The sequence below is a fragment of the Hibiscus syriacus genome, unplaced genomic scaffold (genome assembly GCF_006381635.1).
Source record: "Hibiscus syriacus cultivar Baekdansim isolate YM2019G1 unplaced genomic scaffold, ASM638163v2 tig00110946_pilon, whole genome shotgun sequence".
In the NCBI taxonomy this organism is placed as follows: domain Eukaryota; kingdom Viridiplantae; phylum Streptophyta; class Magnoliopsida; order Malvales; family Malvaceae; genus Hibiscus; species Hibiscus syriacus.
The window spans coordinates 215,540-242,929 of NW_024062927.1; the positions used below are offsets into that span (position 1 = coordinate 215,540).

The 27,390-nt window shown below is 35.0% G+C and overlaps 1 protein-coding gene and 3 pseudogenes across 1 annotated transcript; 3 read left to right on the forward strand and 1 right to left on the reverse strand.

Moving 5' to 3' along the window:
* Positions 1-1,959: 1,959 nt before the first annotated feature.
* On the reverse strand, positions 1,960-5,554 carry LOC120148039 (annotated as a pseudogene).
* Positions 5,555-12,070: 6,516 nt separating this feature from the next.
* On the forward strand, positions 12,071-15,001 carry LOC120148084 (annotated as a pseudogene).
* A 489-nt stretch (positions 15,002-15,490) lies between these two features.
* On the forward strand, positions 15,491-23,711 carry LOC120148036 (annotated as a pseudogene).
* A 1,215-nt stretch (positions 23,712-24,926) lies between these two features.
* LOC120148068 (O-fucosyltransferase 37-like) lies at positions 24,927-27,390 on the forward strand. Its single transcript, XM_039161262.1, has 5 exons — positions 24,927-25,657; positions 25,732-25,900; positions 25,978-26,067; positions 26,177-26,460; positions 26,844-27,390. Exons 1-5 carry the CDS (start codon positions 25,002-25,004, stop codon positions 27,331-27,333), a joined length of 1,689 nt encoding a protein of 562 aa, XP_039017193.1. The 5' UTR covers positions 24,927-25,001; the 3' UTR covers positions 27,334-27,390.

The window sequence follows — 27,390 nt, forward strand, 5'->3', positions numbered from 1 at the left end:
CTAATGATTTATTTTTTACGTTACGATATATTATTATTAAATTACAAATTCTAAATATTATTTTATAAAATATCAAACAATCAAATAATTTTGTGCAAATGAAATTATTAAATTAATATTGTAGGTGGAAAACATGAAACACTATTAAAAAAAATTGAAACATAAATTACATAACTTTAAAAGAAGTATCGATCCTTTTTATAAAAAGTATGGACACTTTCAATATAATAGGTAAAAAATATGATGTAATAGGTAGCGCTTATAATGTAATAGGTAGCGTTTATATAATGTAATAGGTAGTGGTTATATTGTAAAGTATCTATCCTTTTTATAAAAGTGTCCATACTTTTTCACTGTGGAAAACATTAATTTAAGGTTATATTTTGAGTGAGTTTTAAGTATTAATTTAGTAATTATAGGCGTCTAATGATTTATTTTTACGTTACGATATATATTATTATTAAATTAAAAATTCTAAATATTATTTTATAAAATATCAAAACAATCAAATAATTTTTTGTGCAAATGAAATTATTAAATTAATATTGTAGGTGGAAAACATGAAACACTATTAAAAAAATTGAAACATAAATTACATAACTTTAAAAAAAGTATCGATCCTTTTTTATAAAAAGTATGGACACTTTCAACATATTATAATGTAATAGGTAAATTTGTAATGCTATCGGTATAATATACCGATTTACTTATAAAATAGGTAAATATAAGCGCTATCTATTACATTATATAAGCGCTACCTAGTATGTTATTGTACTTTATAATATTTCCGGTTAAATAATATAACATAATCGGTCTAAATTTTAACCGGTCACTTGTTTAACCGATCACGCCGTATATTAACCGTTTTTAGGCACCGCACCGCAGAACTATCCGGAAAACAAAAACCCAAAGATTTTGCATGCTTTAGATGAAAAGGGAGTTTAAATTTAGGGGGAAAGATTGAGCTTTCGGGAGCGGGAAATTGAGTTAGTGAGTGAGTCACTCAAAGGATAGTTCTTTTGAGGATAAGAAATATCTCTGCTTATCATTTCTTCAAGGGTTAATTGCATAAGACAAAATTTAACGGTTTAAACTGCCTAAAGCCCCTGTACTATTTTTAAATTTATAATCTAGTCCTTATTCTAATTTTGCTACTCTAAAGTCTAGTACTATTTTTCTTTTTCCTTTTTAATATTAGCCCCTCACAAGTTTTGTTCAATATTACCGATGACATAGTAACTATTAAAAAATACTATATTTTTTACCTTTTTATATTTTTTGTCAATTTAATCTTTTAAAAATCGTAAACATGAATAATTGAAAATTTATATGGTTAAGTTAATGGTTTTATTTTTAAAAATTAAGAGTTAAATTAATAAAAAAAAACACTATAAACGGGTAGTAGAAAAGCTGTTTGTCCAAAAAATAATATGATAAAATTGAGTAAAAATTGGAAAGAGTCTAAGATTTTTGAATAAAAAATAATATAAAAATACAATAATACAAAATTAAAATGTATTAAATAAATTCCACGTTAGATCCGATTTAACTTTTAATATTTAAAATAATAATTAAGCCGACAACAGATATATTAAAAATTAATTACTATAATATTTAATAATTAAAATAATAATTAATTCGACAACAGATATTTTAAAATTTAATTACTACTATAATATTTTAAAATTTGATGATTAGTTTAGAATTTCTAAACCATAACTTAGGTACGTGTAACACGTGCGTAATTTTCTTTTTATGATTCTAACATAACCCAACTCGGACCTCTCCCCTCCCGTAGGTTTATTTAGATGGTGGTATATTTCAATTTGGTCCATGAATACCTCTCCTTCCAACACTAAATCATCTAACTAAGATTAGAAGTTCAAATCATAACATTTACGAATTGGGTTGGAAGGGTCATTCCCATAATTAACCTCTGTAAAACCCAATCCAAAATAATTGATCAATAGATCGGATATTAGTAAATAAATAAAAAAATCATTCTTACATGAAAAACTAATGCCAAAAACCATTTGAAGACTTCCATTACAATGAACTAACATTGTTTTCAAATAATTAAAAGTAGTTTTCTTTATAAGCAAGTCACCGAATCCTCATCCCGTGCAAGGATCATGTATATGCTTCGACTGAAAACCGGAGACCTTCTGCCGAACGGGAAAACCACAGTGAGAACTCAGGTTTAAGGTGAAGCAGCAGTGTCCCCTACTAGGATGAGGAGTTAAACCCGGTTCTCTTATTTCGCGCATTGGTTTTGTGAAGCTACGTTTGCAATTCCCCCAAACCATGGCAGACCTGGATGAATGCACTGTTTTGTATCTTCTAGTGAAACGATGGGTCCAAGGAAGATGCGCCATAAATTGAGTATTATCGTGACCAGCATTGCAGCACCAAGAGAATCAATAGCTACCCGAGGTAAGTCCCATAGATCACCAGGCTTCTCATAGATCCTGCGAAATGGAGTTGGAATATAGTATTCAAATAAAACAATTACCACACTGTATATAGAAGAAAGCCGGAATATAAAACTGGCTTTTCTTTTGATGATTTGAAGACATCTCAATCTGTTCAAACAAAATATCTGCAGCAAACGATCCTTTACTGCAGTGAGTTGGACGTTATTCCAATCAACATATCGAAAGGAACCCCGAAACAAAAGCATTTTATGATCTACGAGTATGGTTCCGCACTTTCTCACAGACAAACAAACATAAAGTGGGATTAATTTCTTACCTCAGAAACATCGGGAAACTCACGATGAAGTAAATGGCATAAAACAGAGATCCCACTTTATACATCGATGCACGGTCCACAAAATCATAATACGGGAACTGCACATGTTCGAAATAAGAGTATCATCGATAGGCTTACTTTACAAATATATGCACATCCATAAACCATGGTTCGTTAGAATGTTATAATTCATGAAAAAATAATGGATAACCAAAGGTTTTCGTGCAAAGAATGGTTTCATAAAGAATACATGATGACTGAACATGAACTTGCACTAACATTAGCTCTGACCTGAGACAAAGTGTAAACATTCCGAATTAAAAGAAAACAAAGCCTCAAGGTGTGTCAACCAAATCACGAAACCACATTACCACGTACGTTAGAAATAGCTAAAGTCTCGAGATATGCGATGAAGTAAGAAAGGGCCAAAATCCATGCCGCCTCAGTGGCTAACTGAATTTTATCGGGCAAGCCAGCAATAGAATGTCTTAATCTGTGAAGTGTCATGTTTGATGTAACGTGGTAAAACAGAAAGACAACATGTGTGAGAAGGAAAGTCGTGAGCGGCACCTGCAAAGAGAAATGGAAACAGATAAACAGAGTAGACTTGCACCACCAAAACCAGTAAATTGATAAAGCCAATACAGTATATAGCCCGGAAGTCGAAATAAATCATTATTATCTGTAGCTTACATTGTTCATTCTCCAAGATGGGAAAGTATAAGAAGCTCCTAAAACTGTGAAGAAATAATGGGTCCAAAATAATTCCCCACATAACTAAATATTACAATCCAGACACTGGCCTGCAACAATGTAAAACAACTGAAGTTAAGACCAAGAATAACAAGTTGGAGATATAAATCATGTTCAGATCATTACAGGAGATTCTGCTGATAATGTCATGCTTGAGACCGTTAAAAGTTGAATGAAACCAAGAATAGGCATGAAAATTGAAGTGGAAATTTGAAGAGCATGAGGAAAGTATTCTACATCCGATCATGTAACTATCAATTCAGTCTAAACTATAATGCAAACTGTCCTATCGATCATTCGAAGAAGTACAAGGTAGCATCAAATGGATGTAAAAGATAGAGCAAATTGTACAGTGTCTCGTTAGTCCATGAAAATCAGAATACATCACCGACTAATGACAACGCGCTATGCATTAGCAAAAATCTGGACAAGCTAAACATATATTCCAAGCATCAACTATCTGTTTAACAAAGATAAAATAAGTAAAATGATAACTAGTTAAACACTTGCCTTAACCCAATAACGGTCCTTCCAATGTAAGCTGCTGTCGGACTAAAAAAGGAAGCAAAAGTTCTCACAGAAAAAGAGAAAAAAAAATCTTTTATGTTATATTTAAGGGTCTAAAAACCTTAACGAAGCAGCAAGAAATGAGCCACAACACCCTACATCTGACCCAGCTTTAACTTGCTAGTGAGGATTTCGAAATCCGGTTAAACACAGAGGCAAGAAATTCATGTGACATGGACTATTTTACAACTCTACGGCATATTCAACAGCTTGTCCATTACAGATCAATGTTCTATAGAGAGAAAACTCCAACCTGGTGAATAAAATTACAAGATTTAAAATGACACGAATCTTTGGTATTTCACGGTTCATTTGATGTTATATCCCATCATATGGGACCAACAACTATTTCACTTGAATTATGTAGGAATATTGACCGTATTTAAGCCAAACAACACGAATGCTTCATCAGTCAAGATATGATTAACTTGGACAACATCAGATGAAGTTCATGCATCAGGGATAAGCTTATTTTCTTAATTATTTTCAGTATAAATAATAAAGAATGATACAGATACTGATGACAACGAATCTAAAAGGTCTGAAATGAGACATATATATGCATATATAAAAGGTCACATGAATCGAAAGCTTACCTTCCCAACAAGAAGCATCGGTATCAAGAAAGAAGGAACAGCTGAAACCAAACCCAGGAGCAAATATTCCAATTCCGTAAAGTTCTGTCAACAACCATGACTATATTTTCAATCTTAAATTCAATTTTCAAATCCAAAGTTGAATACTAAACAAGTTAAAAGATGGGGAAAAAATCAATTACAGGTTTTAACAATAGCCATTTATATATAAAAAGTTTAGCTTCAATAAAAGAACGGTGTAAACAAAAATGAAGTATATCCATGAATGCCACTGTCAATCAACAGCGAATCATCATCCACTTTAGCAATTACGCTAAGCCAACTAGCACTTCTCCATTTACCCATGCTCTTTTTTCAACTAAATTGTTCACCAATGTAAAAACAAACATAATTAATCATTTCGTTCGATTGTAACAGAATAAAAAAAAGAACACATTCATTTTTAAGAAAAGATCGACTAACTATAAAATGGGAGCAAAACAAACAATGGGTAATAATCAATGGGAACAAACCTCGTAAAGTTTGAAAGGAACGACGATTCCCAAACAAAGAGTGAGCCAAAACGGAGTGTAACAAAAAAATAAAAACTCTCCCCATCGCTTACTTGGATCGGAAGCCACCATAAACTTGAAGGAGAGGAGGAGGAGGATTACCTGATTTCGCAATTTTCAAAACAATAGGGACTTAGTTACCTGAAGCTCTATGATCAATAAATACACGTAAATAAACATGAAAATGGGTCAAAGACGATGGATTTGAGAGAAGAAAAAGAAGGTTTTACCGCCCATGAATAATTTATGGGTTTAAGCTGAACTTGAAGCTGTAAGTGGGTTTGGTGAAAACAGTGTAATGTGATGAGGTAAAAGAAAGAATCGAAGGTTGGAGGAGATCCTTGTTTTGACGAAGGGAGACCAAAGGAAGATTTCTTTTTATTCATTTCCTTGTTTATTTTTTAGTAAACTACGAATTTAATACCTAAACTATCATTTTTGATTTATTTTAGTATTTAAACTTTCATGTTTTCAAAATTATACCTAATATCTAGTTTTTATTTCATTTTAATACTTGTTGTTAAAATTTAACAGATGAACTGACATGATAATTTTTAATTATTTTTATTTTTTATTTAATTAATTGACACAACCTAATACCCTTAAAACCATAACCAAACACCGATAAGCATGGTAGAGAAGCGAGAAAGTCGACAAGCATAATATAGGAGAGAGAGAATATTTTTTGATGTTTCGCATCTGTGACGACCAATAATAGCTCGAGAACGAAGATAGTGAAGAGTTGAAGGAAAAAATAAAACAAAAATAGGTAAAACAAAGGAAAAGTAAAAAAAACACAAATTGTAAACCTTAGATTACTCGATGGTGATAGGACGATCAATCTGAACGGTGGATCACGAGAGAATGTTGAGTTGACCAACATAGTCTTGTTTTAGGCCCATCAAATGATGAACTATAGAAATATGACGAAGAAATTGAAGAATTCGTCATCGATTTTGGGAAATTTAGGCTTCTCCTAGTGAAACGTTGGTCGAAATCAATTTTGGGGTTGAAAAGTTATGGATCGAAAAGTTTGGGATTCATCAGTCGATAGATGTAACGGTCGATAATTGCAAACGCGACGATTAGCTACTATAGATGCGACAGCCGACGGAGCTTCTCATCAGTTTCTAGGTAAGATTAAATAATAATATAAATAATGATTTAAAAAACTAAAAATTGTCACATCAATTATGTAAATGTTAGGTATTATTTAAAAAAAATAAAAGTTTAGGTATTAATCACGTAGATCACCCTTGATTTTTAAATATTTTGTTATTTTTTGGTAAACTACATTGGAGGTAACTTTTATTTGAGTTTCTTCTTATTTTGATCATCAAATTTTGAAAAGTAAGATTTCGGTCACCAAACCTTTAATTATAAGATGATTTGGTATGTTAATAAAAACAATTAATTTCTAAATTAACTCTTGAAATTTAAATAAAATGGTAATTTAATCTTAAACTTTTATTTCATTTATTTTTCATCTTTTCAAAACAATCCCTGAAATATTTCTCAAACCCAAAATTTATCCAAAGTCTCATTATTATCGATTAGACCCTGCAATTTTTAATTTGTGACCCCAAAACATGTCACACCCCAAAATTTGTAATTTATAAATATTTATTTATCATACTTTGAGGGCCAAATTGCATGAACTTGAAGTTTGAAGATTGTTTTGCAAACCTTCCTCCAGTTTAGGCTGTTGAACCCAAATTCACCCATCTCCCTTTTAATCATAAAATAAAAATAAATGTGTAGTACAAAGTTTGAACCCGTGAACTTTGGTAGGTTAAGCAAGCCATGCCTCTACCAATTAGATTAAGTTGTTATTTAATAATAATTTTTACTTTATCCAAAGTCTCATTCGTTATAGTTTAGAACCTAAAATTTTTAATTTATTATTTGTGACCCCAAAACATGTCACACCCCAAAATTTGTAATTTATAAATATTTATTTAACACACTTTGAGGGCCAAATTGTATTAACTTGAATTTAGCAGATTGTTTTGCAAACCTTCCTCCAGTTTAGGGTCTTAAACCCAAATTCACCCATCTCCCTTTTAATCATAAAATAAACAAGAAACATGTATGGTTCAAGGTCTGTATCCGTCTACTTTGGTAGGTTAGGCGCCCGTCTACTTTGGTAGGCTAGGCCCCTGCCGATTAGGATGACTACTATTTAATATTAAAAATATAGTTTTATCTGACATAAATCTGATTTATTGAACTCGAGTCATTTCCCCATTTGGAAACAAAATCAGCACCCAAAGGCCATTAAACTTCACTTTCGTTCCTCCGATCAGCTGTCGCCTAGCAAGTCGTTGCGTGCACCGCTACCATCAATGTCTTGATTGTTAACCAGCGACCAAAATTCACTACCCCTCGTCGTAAAACTTAGGGGGTGTTCAAATTAATTTGACACTGTTAATTGTTACTATTGATTAGGTTAATTAACTGAATCGTTAAGGTTTAACAGTTTTAATTAATTAAATCATTAAAATTATTAATTAAAAGTTACGGTTAATGAATTTTGATAAATGATTAATCGATTTAACAGTTAATAAATTAAAATTAATTAATTATATTTTTTAAGAATATAATTAGAAATAAAATCAAAATGATTCATCATATTTTTTAGTTATCATATTTATCTTATATAAGAACACGTTGAATCAAATATATATGAAATAAATACATTATTTTAAAATATAAATATACCCATAAGATTTTAAATTGTAAAAGAATGAATACACATCGTAATATATTTTTTTTATAAAATAAAATACAGTTACAAATAAATAAGATTTATATATATATATATATATATTTCTATTGTCGTAAAATTTATGAAATTTTAAGTTGTGATATATTTGAAAAAATATTGTAATAAGCTAACCATAGGTTACCATATAACCGAACCGTTAATAAGGGTTAATTGTTAGCAATTAACTGTTTTTTAATGGTTAGATTATGATTAACAAAATTTAATAAGCATTATAACAGTTAACTGACCTTTTAGACTTAACGATACAGTAACCGACCATGAACAACCCTGGTAGAACTCCGCTAGTGACCATAGAATGGTCTCAAAGCTTCGCCAAAAACTAAGACCGTCCCCACTGTTTTTCAAAGATCTCGACCATTCCTACAGTTTGTTATTCACATCGCGGGTATCTTTGCATTCCTCATCCAATTTCGAATCGACCGATGTCATCGTCTCATTCGTTGGCACCTTTGGGTGGAGGTGGAGGAAAGAAGTTTCGGCTTTTGGTTGAGTGTTTTTCCACCGATCTACAATGTGCAACAATGGTGGTAAATAAGTTAGAATCAATTGAATTTCAAATTTGGAACTTTTGGTGCTATTCCAACCACCAGTGACATCGCACGCACCCTAACGCGTTGTCCCTACGCGTGGGACTTCTCCGCAGCCGAATGAGTCTTTTAGATAGATTAAGCCAAGTCGTCAAGCCGAATTGAGCTGTCGAGTCGAGTCGTTGACCAAGCTGAGCCATTAACCAGATCTTTTATTGTCGTTGACCGTCTGTTAATTGTCGTTGATCGGTCGTTAATCGTCGTTGATCAGTAGTTGATCGTTGTTGACTGGTCATTGATCATCATTAATTTATATTGATATTTTTCGATGTCCTAAGTCTATTTTTATTTTTCCAAATTCAAAATCGATAAGTTGTCTTTTAGCGTTTTACCTTTCGATTCGATCTGATTTTTGCGATCAAGTTCGAGAGTAATCAAATGGAATTTAAATGGTCAAACGATGTAGCTTGAAGTTGAGGTAATACATTACTACATTTTGCATGTTTTATGGAACACATTGGTATTGGTTAATGCATGAATGAATATGTTTGGTCATATGAGTATAGTTAATTATTTTTAAACTTGAACCGAATGCAGTAAAAAAGTAAGTAAATTGAATAAGACTCGGATTACTCATATAAGAAACTAGAATATTGATAAGAAATAATTTCAAGTTCAATGATTAATCGGTAAAACAATTAACCACAAAATAATTAAATTTTGATTATTTTCATTAAAAAATTTAAAGCTGGAAACACCTGGATAATAAAATTATGAATTTGCCCTTGAGATGTAAAAATGACATAGATCTACCCTGATAATGGAAATGACCTGAAATTCATTTTTAATCCGATAAAATCACTAATTTACATGTTATATTTCATAACTGTTTGAAAAAAAATTTAATAATCGAAATATAACATCCAAGATGGCAAAAGACTTAGAATTTATGATTATTGAATAAACACCGGAATACATGATACTATTACAATACAATAATAAAATAAATACCCCCTGAATACATGTTCGTCACCTTAAAATCCGTCCAAAGATGGTTCTGAAGGTGATCAGTTCAGCTCTATACTACGGTCAATATTAATAAATGAATATTCGTGAAGTTTCTCTATATACATACTTGGTAAGTATCACCTTTGCTGTGATCTGTATGTTTCGATATGATAAGACACTTGAAATTTTAAATATTGTAAATCATTGCTTACCCTTTTTTAAATGAATTACCAAAATTCCACATGCATTGAATGACTAAAATACCCTTGTAAGTCTGATTGATTGGATTACTCCATAAATATCCGAATCTTAAATAATTATATTGCAACAATTCCTGAATAGCCTTATGGTATATCTGAATACTAAATGATATTGATGTATCTATTATGAATGTCTGAATAATTACGTTATCATTTTAACCCCTTTGAATAGGGACCTCGTTTATGAAATTAACTCAAAAATTGATAGAAGCTATGTATTACTCTTCTTGATAATGATCGGTATCCCGGGAAGTAATTGGACACTTTGGTGTGTTCTATATGCGTTTGAATATTCTCTATGATTTTAAGAGTATGACTCTGTTATCTGAAATGAAAGTACGATATTTGATTTTTGTTTTCGATGTAAAAGTATATCTGATTCTTGATTTTTTATATTACTATTTACTCTTTAAAAATTTCTTTTTTTTTACTGAGGTTTATTTAAGATCTAATATAAAGACTCTTTAGGTTCGGTTTTGATCAAGTCGATAATTTCTTATTGACCTAAGGTGACTATTTAGTAGGCTTTTAAGCCCAATGGGCCTAAGGTAAAGCCTTATGGGTCCTAAGGCATTCCTTTAGGATACTAATTTGTTTTGTTATAGGGTAAGTTCTTATAGGCCTGAGGCACCCCTTTGGGTGGGCTCTTAAGCTTCGACTAGGGTAAGTCCTTGTGAACCCAATGTGCTCCCTTAGTTTGGCATTTATGTCCAAGGGGCATATGAAGACTCTTTAGGTTCGGTTTTGATCAAGTCGATAATTTCTTATTGACCTAAGGTGACTATTTAGTAGGCTTTAAGCCCAATGGGCCTAAGGTAAAGCCTTATGGGTCCTAAGGCATTCCTTTAGGATAATTGTTTTGTTATAGGGTAAGTTCTTATAGGCCTGAGGCACCCCTTTGGGTGGGCTCTTAAGCTTCGACTAGGGTAAGTCCTTGTGAACCCAATGTGCTCCCTTAGTTTGGCATTTATGTCCAAGGGGCATATGATAAGTCTTTATGGATGCAGTTACAAAGAATTACATATCAGTTTTCGGTTGGAAGGAAAACAATGTGATTTTAAATTATGTTTTACTGAAATAACCATTATTTTTAAAAATAATATGTACATTTTTCTCTGATTTTGTTAGAACACACTAGACTCCCTAACTCAACCTTCTGAATCTATCTTTTTTAATGTTTCATTTATACTGTAATTTTCTTGATTGTTTCCTGAAGAATTAACTAACGATACGTCAACTCATCATTAGAACCTACATATGTCTAGATCACTAAGAAAACATCATGGTTTACCATATGTCTGCTTGGCCTTTAGCATCATTTGGTTGTTCTATATTACTGATCTTTCTCAAAGCTCATTCTATTATTTATCATTTTAGGTTAAAGAATTGATCATGTGCATTTATTGAAGTCAATAATGAGAGTTCCACCGACATTACTTGCATAGTACTACGCATGTAATTAAGAGTCATATAGGTCATATATTGGTTTTATACGATGTACTGTCGAATTATGTTTTAATGATTAAAATATTTTTGAACTTATTTTTATATTTCTATAAATGGTTTAATGGTTTTAAAAGGTTTGACAAAATGTCAATTTCCTAGGATTTTCAGTGTGTGTCATTCTAGTGGTCCTAATGTGACATATCGGATCGGATCACCCATATTGGTTCGATGGTGTTACAAAACATGATTATGATATTTATTTCATATTCTTAATTCGATTCGATTCGATTCGATCGATTCGATTCGATTCTATCGTACAATCATATTCAATTAGAGAATAATGACAAAATCAGCCAAGTGACAGTGAAAAAATATCTTATATTGAGATTATTCTCTCAAATATGTTATTTTGAACAGTAACACAGAAAAGATGCATCGACTAATCGATGTCTTTTGCATGGTTCGAATAAAACGCACGAAATAATGGACATCTTCATAACTTGAGGAAGGCATGAGCGTGCACCGATCATGGGAGTATAAAAAAGATGACGAATATTTTATACATATTCATAAAGATATCAGATAATTCGGTCGTCTTCCCCACTCACCATTCATTTCATCCTATTTGACAAAAAATATTTCTCATACACTTATAAGCCAATTTTTTTTTCACCACATTTGGGCAATTTTACTAATTGAGAAATTAATTTATGCGCTGGTGTTGAGCCATCAGGCGCTGGCGAGTGGGGCAGGGCTGCTTTTTCGAATACATGACACTGACACATCAATATCCGCTTATATCTTTAAAATCAAAAACCCTAGCATCACTGCCGTTGTTTCTCTGCCTAAAGATGGCTCAGCTGAAGGCTATTTCACCAACTTCGTCGACTAATCTCGCTTCTTATACTCCCAAAAGAAGTAACTCTCCTTTACATTCCAAGCCTATCTATGTTCTTCGCTTCATTTTCGTTGAAGTTTTTGTATTTTTGAATGATTCTATAAGCTGACGCGCTGTTTTGATCATTGTGTTTTGCAGACACATTGTCCAACCCTGATAACTTGATCTGCTCCAGGAAGTTTTCATCTTTCCAAGAGGTAATATCAAAATCTTGTCCCCCCTCCTTTCTGGGTTCTTCTATTTGTTTGTAGTTTGCTCTTACAATCTGCAGTTCGAAATGTGCTTTGTGAAATTTCATTGACAGTTAAGTGGAAAATCTATTTCACTTCATGGTCATGCTATTGTAAGCAACAATGGGTCTATCGCTATAACACCTAAGTGTTGTTTTTGCTTGTTCCATTTGTCCTACATGCAAGAAACTTTAGAAGAATTTCTCCTATTTTTCTCTCTGTATTCGACCTCTGTTGTTGGATATTTCATCTTGCATATCTTCTGAGATAATTTCAATATTGCATTCTAGTTCCAAGTTGTTTCCTCTGTTGTTGGATATTTCACCTTGCATATCTTCTGAGATATTTTTCACCATTGCATTTGAGTTCTAAGTTTTTTTCGATTCCATATGCATTTTTCCTCGTAAACTTGCAGGGATTCAAGCTGTTTTGTCAAGCAACACAGGGATAGAATCTTCCAAAGCTACAAAGGGTGGAGGGCTGCGAGGCAAATTAAACAAAGTTGTTTTAGCCTACAGTGGTGGCTTAGACACTTCTGTTATTGTTCCATGGCTGAGGTAGTTATACTGTTTTATCTTATATATACTAATACTATCCATTTTATTGGCCAAACGAGTTACCACTGTTCTTTCGTTATTCTCGAAGCACAAGTTTTAAGATTATTTTTTTATGAAACCACTGATTTCAGCATTTTGCCTTTGCAGGGAGAATTATGGTTGTGAAGTTGTTTGCTTCACGGCCGACGTTGGACAAGTAAGTGGGAGTAACAAGTTTGCTAAGCAGTTTAATTTGCTCTGGGTTCTTTTATTATGTGGTTTATGTTTATAATGCCATCTTAATATGTTCATAATTTATATGCCATTTCGAACTTGTGCAGGGCTTAAAGGAGTTGGATGGTCTGGAAGAAAAGGCCAAGGCAAGCGGTGCTTGCCAGTTAGTAGTTAAGGACTTAAAGGAGGAATTTTTATGTTGCTGGTATTGCAAAGGTTACTATATGTTTCAGTAATTTTTATGTTCTGGTATTTATACATTTTGTCAACCATATCACTTGAAGCTCTTAATAGAATCTTCATAACAAGCTACCTGTGAACTGCAACTTGAACTTCATTTGCTTTCTTCGGAATCCTATTTTTCTTTGAATTTGAATAAGGTTTGTTATTTGAAGAAATCAAATAGGTGCTAGCAAGTTCAACCTCTTCCATGACAAGATTATTATGATATAATGATAGATAATGCATGGTCCCCAGTTAATAAAACAGTCCTTTGTTCTTCTGCAACATCTTTAACTTTAACTGCATTTTCCTTTTATGACAGGCCATGGTGGATGTTGCTAGAGAGGTCGGTGCTGATGCTGTTTCTCATGGATGCACAGGGAAAGGAAATGATCAGGCATGCCTTTCAACCAAAACTTTGTTGTGATTAATTGTTTGTGTTTCTTAAGAAAAAATATTGACAAATATTTTATTCGTTCAGGTTCGGTTTGAGCTTACATTCTTTGCTCTAAACCCCGAATTAAATGTTGTGGCTCCTTGGAGGGAATGGGATATTACAGGGAGAGAAGATGCTATTGAATATGCTAAGAAGCATAATGTGCCTGTTCCGGTGACAAAGAAATCGATATACAGCAGAGACAGGAACTTATGGCACTTAAGCCACGAGGTTCGGAAACTAAGCTTGTCTATTTCTTGTTGGTGTTTGGGTCTTTTTATAAGCTCCTTTGCTATACTTAATACGATTCTGTTTGTTTCTATATTAATCAATCTTGGCATTGAAGGGAGATATCTTGGAGGATCCAGCAAATGAACCTAAGAAAGATATGTACATGATGAGTATTGACCCGGAAGATGCTCCTGATCAACCAGAGTATGTTTTACCTGCTGCCTCTTAGTGCTTTTTCGTGTGTTTTGCATGTCCATTTAACAGCTCTTAACATGCACAATGTCTACAGATATGTGGAAATCGGAATTGATTCAGGCATCCCTGTTTCAGTTAATGGAAAATCTCTTTCGCCGGCTTCTCTTCTCGCTGAACTCAATGAAATTGGCGGGAGACATGGTATTGGTCGTATTGATCTGGTTGAAAACCGGCTTGTTGGTATGAAAAGTCGTGGAGTCTATGAAACTCCCGGTGGTACCATCCTATTCAATGCCGTGCGTGAACTGGAGACTCTAACCCTTGATCGTGAAACCATTCAAGTTAAAGATTCACTTGCCCTCAAGTACGCCGAGCTAGTTTATGCAGGAAGGTGGTTCGACCCCCTTCGTGAGTCCGTGGATGCGTTTATGGAGAAGATCACTGAAACCACCACCGGTTCCGTTACTTTGAAACTATACAAAGGATCAGTGTCTGTAACTGGTCGGACCAGCCCCTATAGCTTGTACCGAGAGGATATCTCCTCCTTCGAGAGCGGGGACATATATAATCAAGCCGACGCAGCTGGCTTTATTAGGCTCTATGGTCTCCCAATGAGGGTCAGGGCAATGCTTAAGAAGGGTATCTAAGTGCTTTATTTTTGAATCAATGCCTGGAATTTCAGGGCTTAATAATGGTGTGGTGTCAATGGATCAAGTTTGACACATCATTTGAATTTCAGTTATCGGTTTTAGATTAGCATGGGAGTATCACTTTTATTTCTATTTATTTAGATTAATATGGGAGTTTTAGAGTAAAATCATTTGAGTTTCAGGTCTTAATAAATTTCTCCACCTCCAAATTTTCTTGTTTAAAGTTTTTTAATTAATTAAGACTTGAAATTACGTATAGTTGTAATCATTTTATGTTCTTGTTAATTTTTACATTAACTATTTTGAAATTACGATAAATAAAAATTTGTTCACGCTAAACTTTTGATATATACACCTGTTTTGTCGTAAAAGAAGTTATATTGTGATAATTCAGCAATAGTATTTTTCTTCAAGAAAGACTATTCTAATTTCTGAAGGTGCAAAACATGTTTAAACCCTAGATTTGGAGGACTCAATTAATATACATAAAAATAAATGGGACCAATCCCATATTTTTATATATAAACAGCCTTAAACCCTAATTTCCAGCCTCCCTCCTCATTTGCTAAACCCACGGAACAACTCGAACCCATTCCAAAGACCCCGCCATTTTTCAGTTAATTTGATTATTTTGGAGCCTTTGATTCAATGGCTCTTTACTTGTTGTACGAGTCGTTTTCTGGGTATGCGCTATTCCAGGCTCAGGGGCTCGATGAAATCGGTCAAAACACAGAGGCTGTTAGGAACTCGGTCGCCGATCTGAACCGGTTCGGTAAGGTGGTTCAACTCACTGCTTTTCAGCCTTTTGAATCCGCCATTGATGGTCTCAACCAATGCAACTCTGTTTCTGAAGGTTTTAAAAAAGTCTCCTTTATTTTTTTTCAAGCTTCTGTTTTGTTTTGCCCTGAAGCAGGTTTTTCACAATATATGGGTTTTTTCTATTTTAAGTAAATTTCTGTAAGTTTTTATGTTTGTTTGTTGTCTTGATTTGGGGTTTGCTTGAAATAAAAGATTCTGCCATTCTGTATGGCTGTTTAGTTGATTTAGCCTTTCAAATTACTAGCTAAAGGAAGACACGATGACATTGATTGCCATTTCTTTTGAGGTTTCATGCTGTGTAAGTTAGGTTAACCATTGTTTTATGTCTGGTATCATTGGCAGGGCTTATGACGGATGAATTGAGGAGCTTTTTAGAGCTTAATATCCCTAAGGTCAAGGTAGGCAAGAAATCGAAGTTCAGTCTTGGAGTTGCAGAGCCTAAGCTTGGTTCCCACATCTCCTAATCAACTAAAATTACATGCCAGAGTGGAGAGTTTGTTCTCGAGCTTCTTCGTGGTGTGCGGTTGCATTTCGATAAGTGCATTAAGGACTTAAAGGTTTGCATATAGTCTTTATGTTTCTCCTTTATTTCTCTTTAAAGATGACAGCTACAAGTGTGCTTTTCTTAAAACTTTGTATCCCGGGGACTTGGAAAAAGCGCAGCTTGGTCTGGCACACACTTACAGTAGAGCAAAAGTGAAGTTCAATGTCAATCAAGTCGATAATATGGTTATTCAAGCAATTTTCCTTCTTGATACTCTTGATAAGGATATTAATTCCTTTTCCATGAGAGTGAGGTTTGTTATCACTTTACCCTTGAAACGATTTTTTCAGTTTAATGTGCTATCACAACCGGAATGTGCATGGATTTTACATAAAGGATATCCTCTGATTGGTTATTTCCTGCAGGGAATGGTACTCATGGCATTTTCCCGAATTAGTAAAGATTGTCAATGACAATTATCTGTATGCAAGAGTTGCAAAGCTTATAGAGGATAAGTCAAAGTTGTCTGAAGAACACGTCCCTGCCTTAACTGAAATTCTCGGGGATGAGGACAAAGCAAAAGAAATCGTTGAAGCTAGCAAAGCATCAATGGGTAGATCTCTTGTATTTATACCACAGCTCAACTTTATTTTCTCGTGCCCCCATTTATTAATTTTTTTTCTCCTTTGCAGGACAGGATTCGACCCCTGTTGATTTGATTAATGTTCAGCTATTTGCTCAGAGGGTAATGGATCTTGCCGAGTACAGAAAGAATCTTTATGATTATTTAGCGACTAAGATGAATGACATTGCACCATATTTGGCATCATTGATCGGAGAAGTTGTTGGGGCGCGGTTGATTTCTCATGCTGGTAGTCTCACAAATTTGGCAAAGTGCCCCTCTTCCACACTTCAGATTCTTGGCGCTGAGAGGGCCCTTTTCAGGTATTTCATTTCTCACCTTGTATGCTTATGACTTGGCGGAGTCATAAAAAATGTGTGGAGAACAGGAATTCTTGATAAAATCATGTACCTCTTTAAGCTGAACGATGACTGGGGTCTTGATCAAGATCTTGAGTTATAGTCCCAGTGCGTTATTTAAAATTTCTTTTGACATTTTTCTAGTCGGTAAGGCTTTGGTCTACACTCATTTGCTCCTGCTGCTGGCTTTAGGGCACTGAAAAGACGAGGAAACACACCCAAGTATGGTCTTGTTTTTCATTCATCATTCATTGGTCGAGCATCTGCTAAAAAACAAGGGCCGGATGGCACGCTATCTTGCGAACAAATGTTCCATTGCATCTCGCATCGATTGTTTTGCAGGTAATTATCATTTGTTTTTGTTTCGTCATATACTGTAGGTTTTCCTGAAAGTTGACCAATACTCTTCTTGCTCGCAGAGAGGGGCCCACTGTTTTTGGGGGAAACTGCAGGAACAAGTCAAGGAATGACTTGAATTCTACGACAAAGGCGTTGCACCTCGAAAAAACATTGATGTTATGAAGTCTGCTATTGAAAATACTCAAAACAGAGGTATTCGGATCTGTGAATCTTTTTCCTTTTGCACAATTTCAAATCTATGATGTCTCATTTTAAGATTTTCATTACGACTAAGACGAACCTGAGCGTTGGAAAATTTGATGTGTCTGTTCAACTCAGCTTTCCACTGAAAGTGTGGATTATTTTATGTCATGGCCCTGGAAGGAAAATTAGGGATTTGGGGTCACGAATTAGGGATTGGCGATGAGGAAATGGAGGAAATGAGGAACGAATTAGGGATGAGGAATGAATTGGGGATTTAGAAATTATTACCTGACTTTTATCTGATATTAGCATGGCAAGTGGGCTGAAGGAAGTCAGTAAGCAAGGATGAAATGGGCCAAAGCTGAGCTGGATAGAGACAGTTATTTTGTTAGAAATAATATTACAGCTGTAACTAAATAATTGGTCTATCTAGGCAATATATAGGATGTAATGGAAGAAAAATAAAATCTATGAATGAAAATTAAGAATTCGTTTTCTGTAAACCCACCTTTTTCTGTAAACTCGCCTTTTTCTTCTTCTTCAATCCTTTCTCTCAAATTTCAGGTGCAAACCTGACAATTGGTAATCAGAGCTAAGTTAGTGATCCTAAACAAAGCTACACGCTGGGTAAAACCAAAAAGATGAAAAAGACTGGAACCGTGGAGGTACAAGAACAAGCAATAGAGGTTAAGGATGAAGAGGCCTTACCATCTTGGTGGGCTGGACAGAAAGCAGAGCTGGAGGGAAGGATACAAACATTGGAAGAGGGGATGACTAAAAATAGAGGTTATTTGCAGAGAATCCTACAGCTGGTCAATCAGGCAGCTGAGGAAAAAGATTCACCTCGGTCAGAAAGGAGTCAACCACCAACAGCTGCAAAACAAAACAAAGATGAAGGTAAGCTTATGTTTCTGACATTTGGAGTTCTATTTTTGGTCTAAAAACATAACTTGAATGAACATCTTCCCCAATGGATGATTCTCCCAATGGAACAAATCCTAGAAGCTGGGTAAAAAATGTCAGAAGTATTTCTCAATCTTTAGAGTACCTGAAGGTCAGAAAGTAGAATTAGCTACCGTGTATTTAACAGGGAAGGTTGAGACCTGGTTTGATGGCTATATAGCTCAGAAATATAAGGTGAATTGGCATGAATTTACAGCAGACATGTCATAGATTCTGTGATTAGAATTGTAATGACATTGCGGAATAGTTTAACAAGCTGATTCAAATGAATTCTGTAGAAGACTATCATGAGAAGTTTGAGGAGTTGAGGTCTTACATGCTGCAGTATAGTCCATTTTTGGAGGAGGGGTATTTTGTTTCTAGTTTCCTGAGTGGATTGAAAGAAGATATTAAGCACAGGGTTAAAATTCATAATCCCACAACTTTAGCCACTGCTTTTAGATTGGCTAAATTAGTTGAATTGACTTGGGAAGTGGAAAACAGGAAACTGAGGTTCCAGCCTAGAGCATTATCTACTGGACAGAGCTTCAACTACAAGGTCCCACACACTAATTTGAATCAATCACAAAAAGGAGTTGTTCAGAATTTGAACCAGAGTAAACAATCATTGGTGGAGTATAGAAGGACACATGGATTATGTTACAAATGTGGAGAGAAATTTAGTCCAAGACATCAATGCAAGGTCAAACAGTTAAATTTAATGGAGGAGTTAGAGGATACAGGAGAGTTTGAAATTATGGAAACAGGAAATAATGAGGCTATTGCAACAGACCCTGTAAAAGAAGAGCTGGAAATTTCTATAAATGCTAGAACAGGGCAGACATGCCACCACACATTGAGGATTCAAAGACACATATCTGGGAGACCTCTAAACATTCTCATAGACAATGGAAGCACACACAGTTTTATAATTGGTCAATGGTCTAAAGAAAGTGGAATTGGAGCAAACTCATCCTTTGACCATTACAGTTGCTAATGGTGAAAAGTTGTACAGTTCAGCCATGAGTAAAAAGTTAAAATGGGGAATGCATGGTTCTCAGTTTGAACATGACTTTAGAGTTTTAACTCTAGAAGGAAGTGATATGGTGCTAGGAGTGGACTGGATGAAAAAGTATAGTCCACTACTGATGGATTTCAATAATATGACCATGAGTTTTAAAAAAGATTGGGAGGAGATTACTTTAAGAGGAAAACAGAATTCACCTACTGTCAAAGTGATATCAGACAATAAGTTGCAGAAATTGATGGGGAAGAACAGTGATATAACAGGGGAAATTTTTATGCTAAGTGGGGAAGTTAGAACTAACATGGTACCTGTGGAATTACAGAGTTTATTAGAGGAGTATTCAGCTGCTTTTGAGGAACCAAAAGGGATGCCACCTTCAAGAGAACATGATCATTCTATTACATTAAAAGAGGGTACAGAAGCAGTGAACATTAGACCCTACAGGTGCCCTATCATCAGAAGTCAGAAGTGGAAAAACAAATTAAGGAAATGTTGTCATCTTCCATAATACAGACAAGTAAAAGCCCATTTGCTTCCCCTTGTTTGTTGGTCAAGAAGAATGATGGAAGTTGGAGAATGTGTATTGATTATAGGCAATTGAATGCCTTAACTATAAAAAACAAATTTTCAATTCCTGTATTAGAAGATTTGTTGGATGAGTTGACTAGAGCAACCTATTTTTCTAAACTGGATTTAAGATCAGGGTATTGGCAGATTAGAATCACTCCTGAAGACATTCCTAAAACAACCTTTAAGACTTATCATGGTCACTTTGAGTTCAAGGTTATGCCTTTTGGATTAACAAATGCCCCAACTACTTTTCAGGTATTAATGAACAAGTTGTTTGGTCCTTACTTAAGAAAATTTGTACTAGTTTTCTTTGATGATATACTTATATACAATTCTGATCTAAAGAACCATGTCATGCATTTTAGGACTGTTTTGGAAGTCCTCAAACAGAATCATCTATTTGCTAAAAGAACAAAATGCTTCTTTGGTCAACAGGAGGTGGAATATTTGGGCTATATTATATCTAAGCAGGGAGTGGCTACTGATCCAGCAAAGATACATGCAATGCAACAATGGAAGCTGCCAAAAACTCTTAAATCCTTAAGGGGTTTCCTTGGGCTGACATGGTATTACAGGAGATTTATAAAAGGATATGGAGAGATTGCTAAGCCTTTAACTACTATGTTAAAGAAGGACCAGTTTCAATGGACAGAGGAAAGTAAAGCTGCTTTTGAATTTTTAAAAGGTGCAATGTGTCATGCTCCTGTCCTAGCATTACTTGATTTCAATAAAAGTTTTTGTTTGGAGACAGATGCAAGTTTTAGGGGAATAGGAGCTGTTTTGTCTCAAGAAGGCAGACCAGTGGCTTATTTAAGCAGAGCACTGGGACCTAAGCAATTGTATATATCCATTTATGAAAAAGAGTACCTAGCCATACTCATGGCTATCTCTAAATGGAGACATTACTTAGAAGGAGGGCCATTTATTATTAAAATAAACCATGAAGCTCTTAAGCATTTGTTGGAACAGAAGCTAACTACTTCAATACAGAAAAAAGGGCTTACAAAATTATTGGGACTGGATTATGTAATTCAGTACAGGAAGGGCAGACACAATCTGGCAGCAGATGCATTATCCAGAAGAGATGAGGAGGAAGTAGAGTTACAGCAAATGACTGCTACTGTTGTCATTCCTACTTGGGTTCAAGAGGTTGAACAAAGCTATCAAGGTGATTCCCTAGTTGCTGAAATGGTTACTAAGTTAGCTATTTCTAACAAAGAGGCAACAAACTGGTCTTATTCCAGAAGTATCCTAAGATATAAAGGTAAGGTTTATATTGGGGAAACTGGTTCTTTAAGACAACAGATTCTACAAGCTCTACATGACTCACCACAAGGTGGTCATTCAGGTATACAAGCTACTTACCACAGGGTGAAATCTTATTTCTATTGGAAATGGATGAAAAACATGGTTAAAAACTATGTGCAGCAGTGTGATATCTGTCAAAGAATAAATGATGAACATGTGTTAAAACCATGACTATTACAACCTCTTCCAATTCCTCAACAAGCTTGGGAATTTGTTACAATGGACTTTATTGAAGGTCTCCCTACTTCTAACAGGTATAATTGCATCTTGGTTATTATTGGCAAGTTTACCAAGTATGCACATTTTCTACCCTTGGTGCATCCCTTCACTGCAGCAGATGTAGCTAAAATCTACTTGGATCAGATTTATAAACTACATGGGCAACCAAAGATAACTCTATCTGATAGAGACAATTTTTACCAGCCTTTTTTGGATCGAATTAATGAAGCTCCTAGGAACTACTGCCCTATTCACTACAGCTTACCATCCAGAAACTGATGGTCAAACAGAGAGACTAAATCAGTGCCTAGAACAGTATTTGCGTGGAATGTGTTTTATGAAGCCTACTAATTGGAGTAAGTGGTTATCACAAGCTGAATGGTGGTATAATACAAGTTTCCATACTGTTTTGGGAACAACTCCATTCACAGCTTTGTATGGATATATTTCCCCTACTATGACATGGCTAACAGACTCTAAAGTAACAGATGTGCAACAATTATTACAAGATAGGGATAATATGAATACTGTTTTACAAGACCAGCTAGATAAGGCACAACAACACATGAAATATTATGCTGATAAAAAGAGAAGTGACAGAGAGTTTCAAGTTGGTGATGAAGTTTACCTCAAGTTACAGCCTTATAGACAAACCTCAGTGGCCCTCAGGAAAAATTTGAAGTTGTTTGCAAGGTACTATGGACCCTACAAAGTCATCGAAAGGATTGGGTCAGTGGCTTATAAATTGCAATTGCCTGACAGTTCAAAGATACACCATGTTTTTCATATTAGTTTACTAAAGAAGAAGATTGGGAACAAGACAGTTACCTCTCGAGATCCACCAGAAGTTAATGCGGATGGACAGCTTCGTGTTTATCCAGCTGTGGTATTAGACAAACGAATGGTGAAGAAAGATAAAAAGGCAGTAACTCAATTGTTAATACAATGGGCGAATTTGGGACCAGAAAATGCTACCTGGGAAGACTTTACAGTGTTGAAATCACAATTTCCTGACTTCGATCCTTGGGGACAAGCATCAACTGTAGGAAGAGGTATTGTCATGGTCCTGGAAGGAAAATTAGGGATTTGGGGTCACGAATTAGAGATTGGCGATGAGGAAATGGGGAAAATGAGGAACGAATTAGGGATGAGGAATGAATTGGGGATTTAGAAATTATTACCTGACTTTTATCTGATATTAGCGTGGCAAGCGGGCTGAAGGAATTCAATAAGCAAGGATGAAATGGGCCAAAGCTGAGCTGGACAGAGACAATTATTTTGTTAGAAAGAATATTACAGCTATAACTAAATAATTGGTCTATCTAAGCAATATATAGGATGTAATGGAAGAAAAATAAAATCTATGAATGAAAATTAAGAATCCGTTTTCTGTAAACTCCCTTTTTCTTCTTCTTCTATCCTTTCTCACAAATTTCAGGTGCAAATCTGACATTTTACAGCACTTAGTTTATTGGCTTTGGAAATTATGATTTCCTTTTAAAGTTCTCATCTATATTACCATGCTTTATGCAGATGTAGAAATTGAAGAAGCCCCGCCCATCGAAGCTTCCACAAAAATGAGCAAGAAAAAGAAAGTGAAATCTGAAGACACCCCTGTCGCGGCTACAAATGGAGATGCTCCCGAGGACGATGCTAAACCGGAGAAGAAAAAGAAAAAAGAGAAAAGAAAGATGGAGCAAGAGCAGGAACACGGAGCAGAGAAAACTAACGACGTCAATGGGGATGTGTCCGAGCAAGAAGGAACAACCAAGAAGAAGAAAAAGAAGAGCAAAGATGGAGCTGCTGCAAGTGAAACTAAAAAGAAAAAGAAGCCCAAGGAGTGAGTGAAATCATCACTGTTGTGCTCAATTTTGTGTAATGGATACTAATAGTGTTTTTTTAAGTGTTCTTGTAGGAATATGGTTTATTTGCTTCGTTTTCGTCAGATTTAGGTGCCATAGAAATTTGGCATTTGTTTGAAGCTCACTATCATTTACAACATCGTTCATTATTTTTTTGATTTATATTTTTCTTCGTGTATTGACTTAAAAAAAACGCTAATAAAAATATTATTTTTATATTCTCAATTTTATATAAAAAAGACAAACAAAAGTTATTTGCTTTGATCATTTCGATACAGAGCTCAGTTAGTTGCAAGAGTTTATCACATATTTCAAGGCAAGAATTTCAAAAAAGTTCAACCCAATAGTGAATCGTCTACAATAAATGTAGAGTTGTATGAAGAATTTTACGTATGACGATCATTTTTGTTCTAACAAACATCATATAATTTATCGTTGATTTATAAGTTGTAAAAGAATAGCTCAGTTTTATTGCTTTTACTTATGGGTAACAATATAGATGGTCGAAGATCTATCTTAATAGATTATGAGAGTATCGTAGTATGTTATAACTACAACATAAAAGATTTAATTAAATTCATTATTGACTATTATGAGAGTATCTCAGGATAAAGTTTCAACATACATGACTATCCCTCTCACTAATCACGTGAATACCACTGATCGAATTTCTTCTACGATAATCTTACCAGATATTATAGTATTCTTAATAATATGTCAAATAATATTACATTTTGATAATCTTATCAGATATTCTCATGTCTGGATTCTTAAAATATTGGATATCTGATTTTTTTGGGTACTGCAAATATACTCAAATTGAGTATATGTAAAACTTGAATAGTTGTTAGTTTGGGTAATAGTTTTGGGTACGTCACCCATTCTACCGTTCCTAGATGATGATTAACGTTCAAAGTATTCAAAGATCAAAGACCACAAGCATACGAGACATCGGTCCTCAGAATTACAAATGCAATCATAACCTATGAGGTTCAACTAATAAAAAATTTGTAAAATGCAATCGGACTTTTTTACTCCGTGCCTTATATCCCATCAAATTTTTAACTAGACAAATTTAAGAAAATTTATTTATCAATTGAATTTCAGAATTATAATAAATTCCAATTTAATTATCGATAAAAAATTGAAATTAATTCGTGATATTGTGAATCGGGTGAATTATGTCACATTCAAGTTTTTTTGCCGGGAAGAATTTAACTGTTTCTGCTACTAAATAACTACCATTGGTTCTTTAGTTTCTTCTCGTCTTCTCCAAGAAAATGTGGGGAAAATCATAAGTATCTGATAGCTCAGTCCAGTTTCCATTTCTTAACCTGAATCTGTGAAAGAAAACTCATCCCAAATCAATGGCAAGATCATCAGGAAGGATCATCAAGAACCCATTCATGAGTTTAACCCCGAGTCCAAGATCATTGACTCAGTTGTTCTCGGTTTCACCATTAACATCACTCTTCTCCACCAAGAAAACATCCCCACCCCTCTCAATCTTCGTCCTCTCTTTCGTTTTTTCCTTCACTTTCCTGGGAATCTCCATTTTCAGATTCTTTCCAGCTTCCCAAGATCCAATCCAATGTTCCATCGTATCTCCAACAATGTCCCCGGTTTCACCCCATTCTTTACCGTCTTCCTACTCTCGGATCATCTTGGCATCTTTGCTTTCCGGCTTAAACTCCAACAACGAGATTCAACCCAGAGTTGGCGGCACTTCAATGGTGCCATTACCAGTTCATCTGGTTTCCGGTGATTTATCCGAACAAGAAGCTGAGTTCTGGAAACAACCAGATGGAAATGGCTACCGTCCTTGCTTGGATTCAACCATAGGGTACCGTAAAAGATCTGCAAAGATTTCGATGGAGAAGAACAGATTCTTGGTCGTCGTTGCCGCTGGTGGATTGAACCAACAAAGGAATCAAATCATCGATGCCGTTGTTATTTCTAGAATCCTCGAAGCTGCTTTAGTTTTGCCGATCTTGCAAGTTAACACGATATGGGAAGATGAAAGGTGAATGTGATTTAGGGTTTTTAGTTTCATGCAATTTAGGGTTCATATTTGACGAAATCATTGGGAAATTTCAGTGAATTTCCAGATATATTCGATGTGGAACACTTCAAGAAGACTTTAAGAGCTGATGTACGAGTTGTGTCTTCGTTACCATCGTCTCATTTGATTGCTAAACAGACGATTGTAACACAAATGCCTTACGGTGTTTCTCCGTTTTGGATCCGTGCTAAGTTCTTCAAACAAGTAAGCGGAATTCGATTTCGTATCGAAGACGAAAACGAAACGAACATGATTCTTATGGTATATTATCTTTGTTTCAGCTCAATCAAGAAGGCGTTCTTGTGCTAAAAGGATTAGATTCTAAGCTCTCCAAGAATCTTCCGTCTGATCTGCAGAAGCTTAGGTGTAAGGTACTTTGAGTTTAATTTACGAACACAAGTTTTTTCAAACTCTTCATTTTTCTTGAAATATTCGTATTTGATCCGGATCAGAACATATAATTTAATGACTCATATGCAGGTAGCTTTCCATGCACTGAGATTTGCCAAGCCAATTCTCCAGCTTGGGAACCAGCTAGCGAGAAGAATGTGGATTGAAGGTCCATACGTAGCCCTTCATCTCCGGCTTGAGAAAGATGTGTGGGTTCGGACCGGATGCCTCACTGGATTAGGTGCCGAATTCGACAAAATCGTAACCCGGATTCAGAAATCTCAGCCTCAGTACCTCACCGGGAGAGTCAACATGAGCTATACTCAACGACGCCTGTCGGGACTGTGCCCTCTAAATGCATTAGAGATGGCAAGGTTAATAAATAATGTTATAATGTCAAAATTAGTCCCCAAATATTTATTAAAATGATCTTTTTGACCCTTATTCTTTTTGTCATTTTGAGGCAAAAAGACTCATTAGTTAACAAACAATTAACAATCTAAAATAAGGTACCATTTTACCTAAAAATAAAATATTGAGGGCCAAAATGTTTTAAAGAAAAAAATAAGGGCCAATTGATCAAACATTAGTGACTTTTTAATCCTAAAATGAAATGTTAGTTCTAAAATGAGAATTTTAATAAATGTTATAGACTAATTTTGACATTATATCATAAATAATATCGAAATTCATTCATTTGAACCAGAATTTACTCAAATTTTAAAGGTAAATAAGACTGATGGTTGTTTTGTTGCAGGCTTTTAAAGGCTCTAGGGGCACCAAAAAGTTATCGGTTTTACATTGCCGGAGGAGAGCCATTTGGTGGCAGCACCAAAGCTTTAGCGCCACTAGCTGCGGAGTTCCCGAACTTGGTGCGGAAGGAATCGTTGGCCCGCGACGGTGAACTCTCGCCGTTCCTCAACCGCTCGTCGGTCCTATCGGCGATCGATTACATCGTCTCGTTCAACAGCGACATCTTCATACCTTCCCACGGCGGAAACATGGGGCGAGCCTTGCAGGGACATCGAGCGTACGTGGGACATAGGAAAAGCATATGGCCGAACAAAAGAGCAATGCTTCCATTGTTTGAAGATTCATCGATTCCGGAGGAAGAATTGAGTAGCATCATAAGATCACTGCACGATAAATCCATGAAGCCGGAGCCGAGGAAGAAGGAGAGAGACAACGATGTGATTGCTTTTCCGGTGCCGGAATGCATGTGTCGACGCCGTTCTGCCATTTTCTGAAACAAAACACCCAATTGTACATACATTTCGATTTTAACAACATATGAAAAACGTTTG